The 12,814-nt window shown below is 37.5% G+C and overlaps 1 protein-coding gene across 1 annotated transcript in view; it reads right to left on the minus strand.

Annotated features, from left to right (window-relative positions):
• LOC120628725 (structural maintenance of chromosomes protein 1A) overlaps nt 1–12,814 on the minus strand; it is a 31,581-nt gene that overhangs the window by 14,569 nt on the left and 4,198 nt on the right. The window contains exons 6-14 of the mRNA XM_039897304.1: nt 11,399–11,611; nt 10,076–10,215; nt 8,175–8,283; nt 7,503–7,661; nt 6,233–6,340; nt 5,433–5,594; nt 2,719–2,930; nt 1,023–1,197; nt 439–561 (exon numbers count right to left, since the gene is read on the minus strand). Of these exons, the coding sequence (XP_039753238.1) occupies nt 439–561; nt 1,023–1,197; nt 2,719–2,930; nt 5,433–5,594; nt 6,233–6,340; nt 7,503–7,661; nt 8,175–8,283; nt 10,076–10,215; nt 11,399–11,611 (1,401 nt within the window). The remainder of the gene's footprint in view (nt 1–438; nt 562–1,022; nt 1,198–2,718; nt 2,931–5,432; nt 5,595–6,232; nt 6,341–7,502; nt 7,662–8,174; nt 8,284–10,075; nt 10,216–11,398; nt 11,612–12,814) is intronic.

Raw genomic sequence — 12,814 nt, forward strand, 5'->3', positions numbered from 1 at the left:
ATGCTTTGGAGATGTGATACTGGATGTGATTTATGCTTAATCTCAAGGCCGACTTTCCCACAAACATTTCCATACTTTAATAACTCGATATCAGGAAACGTCTTGCTATGGCTGCATGTTGTTTGGATATGTATCGATGGAGGAATTTCTTAACAAGGCTGCTTGGAAGCTGGCCGCTACGCTCTCAGCTCTCACAAGAGAGAATAATTCTAAAGGTTGTAAACTGTAAAATGTTGAAAAAGAGCAATCTGCCGAGTTTCCGGCTCTTCTCAGTAGAAACTACCTTCCGAACCGCTGGAGGAGTCACTACAAACTGACTGACTTGACGGTTGAAAATGCTTAAAACTAGGCATACTTAAAAAATGAATATTGAATTTAGAATTTTTTCGATATCTGAAGTTCACGAATAACAAAAATAAGATAAAACATAATAAATACCTTTTTGGCTTTAAGCTGGGAAAGGTGCTTCTCGTCCCAACGCTTGGCTTTACGCGCCAAGTCCAGAGAACCACCAGAGATAATACCGGACTTCTGGTAGAAAGTTCCATCTAACGCCAGCGCCTGTGGGAGAGTGCAAACTAAATTAATAATATTAACTTTATTTAGTATTATTACAACTTTTTTTTTTTATAGATTAGCGCTTGAATCAAACATGATGGTGATAATGCAGTCAAAAATGTGGCGCACTTGCCTCGAAGATGCCTCTTGATTTGAAGTTACCCAGATTCTAGGTTTTCACAGTGTTTAATTAATTGTTGCCGATAAAATGTTGTTCTTGAAATTTCTGGGTTCCGGGTCGGTTAGCTGTCAAGCTACAACTGAGTGTACTTTAACGTTCCGGGTCGGTTAACTGTCAAGGTATTACTAAGTGAAATTTAACATTTCGGGTCGGTTAACTGTCAAGCTACAATTGAGTGAAATTTAACATTTCGGGTTGGTTAACTTTCAAGCTCAACAGGCTACCACTGAGTGTAAATTAACGTTTTGGGTTGGTTAACTGTCACGCTGCAAAAGTGACGTACGTCGTAACGGCTGTTCTTGGTGCGGTCAAGGTCGTAAGCGACGCGCGACGCGTCCTCGGGCGTCTCGCAGACCAGCGCGTTGTTGGTCACGAACAGCACCGCGCGGTGGATGGCCGGCGGCTCGAAACGCAACACGTCGAATAACAACTTCACGTTCTTCGGCTCCTTTATATCCCTGCACAATAATTGTAAGGCTCACCAAATGCATTATCAGCCGCAGACTGTGACCGAGCGTTTAGGAACCTACAGCTCTGGTTAAGTTAACGCTAAGTTTAGACGTCTGCAGCCGTGTGAACCAAGCCGTCAGCGGTGAGAAGGCGTTAAGCGGTATCCTATATAAGTTTGACATGTGTGTGTGCGTGTATGTTGTGTGGTTGTGTGTGTGTCTGTATGTGTGCCCATTTTTTTCACAACACTCATAATAAGGGTATCAAATGAAAGAAGAATAGTAAGCGCTATGACAAATTTCGAATCCAAGATGACTGCCCGCCACCACAAAATGGAGAAACGCATTATTTTTTTCACAGATCTCTCAATATGATACCCATGAATAAGAAAGGGTTTGACTAGTAGAATAATGTACACGATATTGAAAATCGATGGAATTTTAAATTCATACATTATTCATATTATTCATTCAACTTTTCGTTTACAACGAACCGACAATAGGCTACCAGCTATAACGCTATGCGTATTCGCTACGTTGCTTTTTGAAGACCCCTGGCCTGGTGGAAGGCTTCGGCCGAGGCTAGTTACCTCTTAACCGAAAAAGATAGACTGTGTTATAGTATGTTAAGGGGGCGTCCATAAATTACGAGGTGTTTTTTATTTTTTGGACCTCCCTCACCCCCTGGTGAGATGTCGTGAGATTTTATTCAACCCCATCCCCCAATCTCACATTTTTCAAAATGCGGGTTTTTTTACGTAAAACGCGTTGGATTGTTATTGTACAAAGACCAATGGGCCAAAATAGTATAATTTTTTAGATTCAACGGGAAAAAAAACGCGTGATATTTACAGAGACCCACCTCTCTCCAACGTAAGCCCCTCTTCCCCTTAAATATCTTACGTATTTTATGAACGGCCCTTTACGACAAGTATTACACGAAGTTTCCTAATTCCTAGCGTAGATTCTGATTCACCTACATACATACATTATAAAGTATATTTTATTAAACTAAACATCCCTACTAATATTATAAATGTCAATGTAAGTTTGTTTGTTACGCTTTCACGCAAAAACTACTTAACCGATCCTCATGAAAATTTTGTACACATATTCTTGGAAGTGTTAGAAGTAATATCGGATACTTTTTATCCCGACATTAATCTCGGTTCCTTTGGGAGAGGGAGGTGAAAGTGTTTGACGATTTTACACCATAAATCCGACATATTATAACCGATTTAAATAATTATTTTTGTACTTTAGAGTTATAATATGTGTTTAATTTTGCCCAAACTTTGTGTAGATCTGAATGTGGTTTGAGATAGAGGAAAGAACTCCTCAGCGGACAGCAGCAAACCCCTCAAGGCTTAGCGATATTGAATACTTTAATTTTTTTTAGAACTATAACTAAATTGAATGCCACATCAAAAAATAAAATCTAACGCAGACGAAGTCGCGGGCAACAGCTAGTTATAAAAATAAATAAATAGAACCGGGACCCCTGGACCTCCGCCTGAAAACACCGCATACCTGAGCCGCTCGCGCAGGGGCTTCGCCTGGATGTAGTCCAGCGGCAAGAACGTCTCGGGCTCAAGCATTCGCTCCTTGAGGACCTGGATGCAGCGCCGCGCAGTCTTCTCCGTGTCAACCACGATGGCTTCCATGTACTTGCCGAGCACCTTGGTGATGGCCACGTTGTACCGCTTGTGGGTGGGCTGACACATGTTGATCATGCGGTCGTACTGCAACGACAGAATGAGCTTTTTTTGACAGAGCTAGACCAGGCAGTACTGTTCACCTTATTTAAAGGAAAAATTTTAATTTGTTAGTCGCCCCGGTGAAGTTTTCCGTACTGCAAGGAAACTGATCTTAAGGGTGCCTTCACATAATTCATCTTTCTTCCACCGATCTTTCACTCTTTGCCTCTTGAAATCCGAGAGGCACAGTATATAACCATTTTTAAAAAACTTGTCAAAGATCATTTTTTGTCTGAATCTTCGGATCTTTAACATGCCTATTCCCATCTGTTTTATTTGGGGTTTGATATTGTATATATTTATGTACTATTGATATTAATTATATAGGTATATATTAATTATTATCAGTATCTATATATTTCATTGTATGTTTATTATATGTATATATTATATATGTATATATAGGTATATATGCATGTTTAAGTAAATGCACCACCTACCTCTCTTCTTGAGCTGTGTTTAACGCCTTTGGTTGCCTGGAAGAGATCGCTATGTAGCGATAAGGCCGCCAAATTGTATACTTTTGTTAATTTTTTTTATTTATAATTTTACTATATGTTTATGTGGTGTACAATAAAAGTCTATTCATTTATTCATGCGGTGGTAACAGACATACTTGACGTTTCAAAAGTGTTTATAAAGTAGGCGTAAAACAAATGAATTTTGAATTTGATTACTGCCGCTGGGCGGCATTGCTGTGTTCCGGTCAGCGGAGTTAGCACAGGCAGGAGACAAAAAGGCTTTTTGGACCTTAAATTATTACTTAACCACGTTTCAGATTTTAGATTATGAATTTTAAAGATACATTAATTAAGGTTGTTTATCTGTATATTATAAGTACTAACGAACCTGCAACTGACTTAAAAAAATAGTCGTATGTCGAATATAAATGATTCCGAGATTCCAATATAAATGAATCCTAGCTAGATCGATTTATCGCCCCCGAAACCCCCTGTATACTAAATTTCATGAAAATCGTTGGAGTCGATTCCGAGATTCCATTTATATATATATTATATATATATACAAGAATTGCTCGTTTAAAGATATAAGATTAATGTAGATATATCATTCAAAAAAAAATTCAACATTCAATTTTTATAATATTTATATATTATTTATAATATTTATTATTGTACCCATAACATACCCCTTCGTTTACTTTGGGGCTAGATGGCGATGTGTGTATTGCCGTAGTATATATATATATTTTTTTATAAATAAATATACTACAAAAATATTATCATAATATTTATTTATTATTAAATTATGCGTTATGAATCGCACATCTTAACTGTAAATTTGTTTACTTAAGTGCAACGTTAAGTTTACAAATTTAACTTTGTAAGGATCTCTGTCCAAACCGTATGAAATTACCAATTTTTTGGACTTTTAATGGGGACCAACTTCGGCATACATGATTTTATTAAACCTTTAACCATTTACGTAATGCACGCAGCGGAAGCTCTCAAAAGGTGTAAAAACCCTTTATTGGTGCTATGCTCCTATTGGCCGTAACGTGATGTTATATTCCTCGATAAATGAGTTATCCAACACTGACAGTATTTTTCAAATCGAATCAGTACTTCTTGAGAACATCACGTTCAAATAAAGAAACAAACTCATATACTATATTATATATTAGTCTATAAGATTAAGGCTACTGAATACTGCATACCAACATTTACTTATTTGATCATGTGAATGAAGCGCCATCTAGTTATAATACTGGCAAACCGCACTGTCACTAGATGTCGCTCTTTCGCTGCCATATAAATCGAAGTTAACTACCACGCGATCGAAATAAGTACACGTAGCTAGGAAATTCATTTATTAATTTAATTATTTCACTTAGGGCGCGTCCATATATTATTTTCAACCCCCTCCCGCATCCTCCAATCACACGTGAGATTTTTCAAAATGTGGGATTCTTACGGAAACGCATTGGATTGTTATTGCAAGAAGAAAAAACTGACTGCTTTTACTGACGACTAGTTAATTCTAGCAATCAATATTGCTGAAAATTTAAATTTAAGTTTGATAAAAATTTAACAAAAAAAATTGCGTTATATTTGCCGAGACCCCCCCTCTCTCCAACGTAAGATTAGATGAGATTTAACTCGACCCCCTCTCCCCCTTAAACATCTCAAGTATTTTATGAACGGCCCCTTACGAGAAGTATTACACGAAGTTTCCAAATTCCTAGCGTAGATTCTGATGCACCTACCTACATACATTATAAAGTATATTTTATTAAAGTAAACATTATCAATGTATCAAATGCACCATAGATCCACTTTTGTGAGTTCATTCAGAGTACAACAAAACAGACTTGTAGCTTGGTGGTTATCTTAGCACTCAGGTTATCTCAGCTATGTCGTTAAGGTTGCGAATCGTGCGCGTGATGGTGAAAGATGGTGCGTCCGCACGGCACCGCCAGCTGTTGAAATCTCACACTTGGCACTCTGAACCTGGTTCGTGACTCACCACTCCCGGAATCTCCCGTTTGAAGTTCTCCACGATCTCCTGCTTTTTCTTTCTGCGCGCTTCTTCGTGCTTATCAACTCTCGCATCACCCAACTGTGAAGCCACATCTTCTAGAGCTTCCTGGAGCGCGGCACCACGGCTACGGCACGAGCCTACGTCAGCCTGCAAAATGTTTTACAACTTAGAACATAGCTTAATACGGTCGAGTCATTGCTGGATACAGACTATAGTGCTCGCGTCAAAAACCGAGTCGTCGGGCTATAAATGAAAATTAGAATAGGAAGGTGCAACGCTTCGCCTATTTCGGAACCGACAGCATTTTAACCTGCGCGCTTTACCACTGAGCTAAGATTATTTTTACCGATGTTATACATTTAAAAAAATTATAAATTATACACGTAATTTAAATAAATAAATAAAATGTTCACCACATCTGGTGATCGCAGTACATCGCACACGTTATAAAGGCATCCTTACTCATTCGTTTGGATAACCAATAGTAAAAACAAAAAAAAAAATCAAATAATAATCAAAAAAATCAGTAAAAATTATTACATTTTTAAGTCGCATACCGATTAGAACAACAAAAAGGTTCATCTCCGGGAAGATTGTCTTACCTGTATCCATACTAACCCGCATTATTCTTTCAGTAACCCCAAATCTTACTTAAGAAATATATCAAAGATATCCTACCGGTAACGGTACTAACCAACATTGTTCTTACAGAAATATACCATTGTTGTCTTAACTGTATATGCGCTGTCATTTTTCTTAAAGAAATATAACATAGGTTGTCATACTTGTAGCTCGGCTCTCAGTCTTTTCTGCTCCTCAAGGGCTTGCTCGGAGCTCTTGATGTGTTCATTCAGTTTCTCCACTCGTTTCATGGCCTCGTTTCTCTCATGGCCCTGTGAATAAGGAGTCATCACAAACACTATTGAGTACGTACTTTTTCATATTTCATGTTTATTCTTTAAAATAATTGTTTTATTAATATATAAACAATTATTTTAAAGTTATTATACTACAGTTTCTCAACTCTTTGCGCTATTTCAGTACCTCTGAGTTGTGTTCACTTAAAAATATTTATTGTAAAGTCAACATCTTCCGAGGATGCTTCAGAGTCGGAGCGAAACGTGCTTAGGGAGTACATTATTGTTTCTTATCCACTAAATATTGATTGGTTTAAATAATGAGAAAAAATAAATTTATTCGCCCTATTGCTACGTCCACACAGTGGCGCAGTATAGGACAGTCGAATCTAGCAATTAACTTTAGAATGGTACTAACGCTGTAGGAGAGCGGTTTCTTTGTTACGCATTATGGCAAAAAAGTCATTTGTTAGTGCGTATGCGAAAATTTTAGAGGCACTACAGCGCCAAGGAAGATTCCAAAAACAGCATTCTAAAGGCGTTGCTATTTTGAACATGCAGGACGTTGTTATATTGACGGCCGATCGGCGCAGTTTGTCCCCTACAGGAAAATGTTTGTGTGATGAACATTATTGTTTTTCATTGTCTGGGTGTTTATATGTATATTCTAAGTATTTATTTATATTGGTCAACGCCAATGACAGCAGCACGATTAAGCTGATAGTGTGGACTAACTATGTTTATAACTAGATGTGTGAAAAGTGCTTAATTCGATATTGTTTATGATCAACAGTTTAAATACCAAAATTTGAATTAAATCCGTTTACTCCGCTGCAAGATATGTTCGTTTATTCTTCTTCCTAGTAAATGAAATGAAATGAAAATACACTTTATTGTACACCAATTAAAAAAAAAAAAAACAAGCATTAGAAAAAAAAGGAGAAAAAGTACAATAGGCGGCTTTATCGCTTAAAAGCGATCTCTACCATTACCTGTAATTTTGAGGACCTGCTTTTGAGGTTCAAATAACCAACAATATTATTCATTCAAATATTCATCAGTCATCTTAGTACCCACAACACAAGCTACGCTTACTTTGGGGCTAGATGGCCATGTGTGTATTGTCGAAGTATATTTATAAAAAAAAAAAAAAAAAAAGTATTGACATGCGTGGGGGAGCCTTTAGAGGCTGGGTTACCTTTTGGCGATGTTTGTTTTCTAGCTCGCCCTTACGCCTCATCTCATTGTCGAGGCGATCCTGGTCCGCTTTCTGCTCGCGGTTGACTGAGTCCAGATCTTGCAAGTAGCGCGCCGCCTGGCGGGACGCCTCCATCTTTAGCTCTTCGTATTCTCTTATCTGGAAGAACGCAAGATATATTCAGAACTGTCCGAAGGACGTGGTTGCCGGAGTAATTACAGGCTTATGCGGATCAATCACCTTTGTAGCATGTATTTCTCTCAGTAAATAAATACAAAAAAAATAAATTAGTACCCAAGCGCCTTGTCCGAGCGTGAAGTGCTAGCATACAGATTTGTTTATTTTTTATATCTTTTTAAATGCTAACTGACACTTTACTACTTCTCTAAACATTACGCACCACCGAATCGGTGTCGTAACTAGTAGACGGCGTCTAACGTGGTACGTGGCAACATCTAAATCATTAGGCATCCGATTTACGCGTTCCATAGGTTCAGTGAACGGCAAATGTGTCTTAATTTTTTTTTGTTAAAATTCGAGTGCTCTGAGTCTCGTTTGCGGCGACAAGGTGATGCGTACTCGTTTCTAGTGTTTTGTTACTAAGATTTAGACTGCCTTGGTGATGACTCATATCCAGCAGTGGATGATGATGGTGATGATGGTGACAGTTACCTGCGCCTCCTCAAGGTGCACGTCGGCGCGGGTGTGGCTGGAGCCCGTGATGGTGGCCTCCCATTGCGCCTTCTGCTCCTCAATTTGACGAAGCTCTTCCTCCAGCTTCCTGTAGAATTTTAACATCCCTACTAATATTATAAATGTCAATGTAAGTTTGTTTGTTACGCTTTCAAGCAACAACTGCTTAACCGATCCTCATGGAACTTTGTACACATATTCTTGGAAGTGTTAGAAGTAATATAGAATACCTTTTATCCCGACATTAAGCTCGGTTCCTTTGGGAGAGGGAGGTAAAAGTATTTGACGATTTTACACCATAACTCCGGCAAATTATAACCGATTTAAATAATTATTTTTGTACTAGAGATGTGTGTTTAATTTTGCCCAAACTTTGTTTAGATCTGATGAATTTGGTTGGAGATAGAGGACAGAACTCCACAGCGGACGGCAGCAAACCCCTCATTTAAGGCTAAATTTTTTTTAGTTTTTTTTAATTTTTAAAAAACCGCTAGTACATTATATACCGAAGAAAATGTAGCAGGCGAAGAAGGTCCAAAAATGTTTTCCTTTTTAACCGACTGAAAAAAGGAGGAGGTTCTCAATTCGTCAGAAACCTTTTTTTAATATTTATAGACGAGCGCTTGACTGCAATCACACGTAATGGTAAGCGATGATGCAGGCTAAGGTGGACCGCGCTTGCCTAGAAGATGCCTATTCAGTCTTGATTGATGACGGCCGATTGGCGCAGTTTGCAGCAACCCTGCTTTCTGAGCCCAGGGCCGTGGGTTCGATTCCCATTACTGGAAAATGTTTGTGTGATGAGCATGAATGTTTGTCAGTGTCTGGGTGTTTATATGTATGTTCTAAGTATTTATGTATATTATTCATAAAAATATTCATCAGTCGTCTTAGTACCCATAACACAAGCTACGCTTACTTTGGGGCTAGGTGGCGATGTGTGTATTGTCGTAGTATATTTATTTATTTATTCATCAGTCGTCTTAGTACCTATTCTATTCTTAGAAAAATAATTTAGAAAGCCAATGCCGTTTACAGAACCATCATAGGTGGTCCGGATTTTTTTGTACGGATATTCTGAAGAGTAACGTGAATTTAAAAAAAAAGTAGGTTATTAATACCAATCGTTGTGAAAAATTACATAAAAAAACAAACAATAAAGCTAATGAGTTAAATATCTATTGCATAGACGAGGGCCATTTTTTACAAGGGGAAAGGACAACATGTTCATCTTACCCTGGAGTTTTATCCACTTTCGGTAAGAAAGTTTATTTCTTTTTAAGTTCATGTTTTATGCTTTTAAATAGACAAGTAATTAAATAAAAAAATAAAAACCCTAGACATATTAATTTATAGGTGTACCGAGGGGGTTGTAAGACATAATTGGCCACATTGTGGCGGCCATCTTAGAAAAATTAAAAAACGAAAAAATAAATAAATAAATAAATATACTACGACAATACACACATCGCCATCTAGCCCCAAAGTAAGCGTAGCTTGTGTTATGGGTACTGAGATAGCTGATGAATATTTTTTTATGAATATTATATTCATAAAAAAATATTACACACACAGTACACACATAAATACTTATAATATACAGATAAACACCCAGACACTGAAAAACATTCATGTTCATCACACAAACACTCTCCAGTTGTGGGAATCGAACCCACGGCCTTGGACTCAGAAAGCAGGGTCGCAGCCCACTGCGCCACTCGGCCGTCAATCAAAATCAGTTCATCCGTTCGGGAGCTACGACACACCCACATTCACACCCCACGCACACACATACACAAAGACATGTTAGACTTAAAATAACGAAGGTTATGAGGTGTTAAGATAACAGAAATAAGGTCACGCTAGGTAAGGTACGGCACCTGATATCTGCCTGATGAGCCTCGTGGGCTTTACGCGCCTGCTCCAGGGTCTTGATGGAACCCTCGAGTTTCTTCTGTGTGTGGGTCACACGCTCCTTCGCCTTGATGAAGGTTGGACGCTTTTTGGATACCTCCGCTTCCTGTAATAATAACATTACATATACAATTTCAAGTAAGACAGTACAAATATGGTTTATTTATGAATGAATGAATACACTTTTATTGTTCACCACATAAAAAAAAACAGGAAAAAATATTAAAAAACTACTAGTATTAGTGAACTTTATGTATGAATGTTTTATTTACTTTTAATGAGGAATAACTTTGTCATACATATTTTGGTAGTAACTTTAACTGTTTACGCAGCGTGTAGCGGAAGCTCTCAAAGGAAAAAAATCCGATTTTGAAACATTCTTCATCGATGCATCCACCTATCTTCTTAGCGTGATTATAGAGCATATGCTGCATATATTTTTTTGAAATGTATCTTTCCAAATTTATGTATTCATACTAATTGCATTTAATTTAATTTTGTAAACTGATGTACTATAAAACTATGGGCTATCCAACACTGAAAGAATTTTACAAATTGGGCCAGTATGTCCTGAGATCCAACCCACCAATCCGCAATGGTCCAGCGTGGTGGACTACGGCCTTAACCCCTTCTCATTGTGGGAGGAGACCACAGTAGTGGGCCGGTAATGAGTTGATATGATGAGTTCCTGAGATCATCGCGTTCAAGTAAACAAACAAACAAATTCTTCCGCTTTGTGTGTTTTTTTGAAAGCTGTATTACACACACACATAAACAAAGTAAACACCTATACAGAAGAAACTTAGAATAGAAAATAGAGCGTGCAAAGGCGGTCTTAGGCTTAAAGCTCTTCCAGACAATCATTGACGTTCGGAAAGATGAATGAACGGGTTGGTGCAGCAATTTAAGTGTTAAATATAAATTTTATTTAAAATATATATGTATGTATATATATATATATATATATATATATATAATAAGCTACTTACTCATAAATTCTAATACTACACACTTAATATATATAAGTATATACATCGTACTACAGTATGTAGTATACTGCATATATATTACATAGATAAGAAAAGGTATTTCAAAACGCTTCTTGAATATATTTAGAGATGGAGCCTGACGTATGTCAGCAGGCAGCAGCTTTATATATTAGTATTAGATAAGATTATACATTAATTTACCACCACGGTCAAAGACTCTCACAGTTTGAGCCCGGGATATCCCGCTTATCTACCTCTAAAAAGAGCAAACTACTGGTTGACAAAAGTATGTATACTTACCACTTCTCTGATATCCTGTTCTAACTTGGCGAGTTCTCGTTGCGCTGCGCCCGTTTCCTTCTTCTTCTCTTTGAGAGCTTCCTCTGCTTTCTGCCTCTTCTTCTCCACTTTAGCGAGCTCCGACTGCTTACTTTGGAGCTCCTCTTCAGCGTTCTGTATGTCCTGTTCGTTGTGGTAGAGGTGGAACAGTTGCAACTCCACTCTCTGTTGTTGCTGAAAGTCAAATTATAAAAACTGTATTATAATAATAAGATCAAACGCATGTGGCGGCTTAATTAAGCTAACATAGTTCTCATAGTATTAAATAAATAAATATACTACGACAATACACACATCGCCATTTAGCCCCAAAGTAAGCGTAGCTTGTGTTATGGGTACTAAGTTAGCTGATGAATATTTTTTTTATGAATATAATACACATAAGTACTTATAATTCACAGATAAACACCCACACACTGACAAACATTCATGTTCATCACACAAACATTTTCAAGTCGAACCCACGACCTTGGACTCATAAAGCAGGGTCGCTGCCCACTGCGCCACTCGGCTATTATTATGGGCTATTAATATGGGCTCGTATTATGTGCTAACGACTTCACCAGTACTCAGCTTACTAAATTTAACGGAACTCAATCTACATATCCTAAGACGGCCGACTGGCGTTGTGGTCAGCGACCCTGCTTTCAGATGTTCGTGTGATGAACATGATTGTTTTTCAGTGTCTGGGTGTTTATCTGTATATTATAGGTATTTATGTGTATTATATACATAAAAATATTCAACAGCTATCTTAGTAGTAGTAGTCGATGTGTGTATTGTCGTGATATATTTATTTTATTTATATCTCTCCAAAAAGCTGTAATCCTGAACATATGCAGGATAGATTGATAGATTCTTTTATAAGTACGAGAGGTTTGCATCCGAAATCAGGAAATTTGCGTCCTGCTTGCGGCTGCAAACCTGACCTAACTGTTCAACGCGAGTCACAATACTGTTCCACGCGACTCGAATAAGAACATCTACCCGATCGGGATATGTGTTTAGTAAATATATACCTACAAATTTGTGAAATCTTTAATGGCTTATTTGAATTATCTTATCTAAAGTTGTACAAACAATATACAAACTTAGATCAAGCGAATCTCTCCTTGAAAAATTTAAAGAAATAGGTATGCTTACAGTAGCTTCGCAATGTATTTATAACAATTATGTTCAGAAAAGTTCAGAAAACCTTTGTGGGGCTGAGTATATGCTTTTACAACATGATACCGAAGGTAATATTAGTACACAGTACACAGTAGTGTATAACATAAGTTTAAAGAATGTTTATAAACACATTTAATACATCGAGATTCGAGGCTATTATACTATTGATGAGTTTATTAATGACAAGGTTGCCTGAAAGCAAGCAGC

This window comes from Pararge aegeria, chromosome 13 (assembly GCF_905163445.1).
Source record: "Pararge aegeria chromosome 13, ilParAegt1.1, whole genome shotgun sequence".
Lineage (NCBI taxonomy): Eukaryota > Metazoa > Arthropoda > Insecta > Lepidoptera > Nymphalidae > Pararge > Pararge aegeria.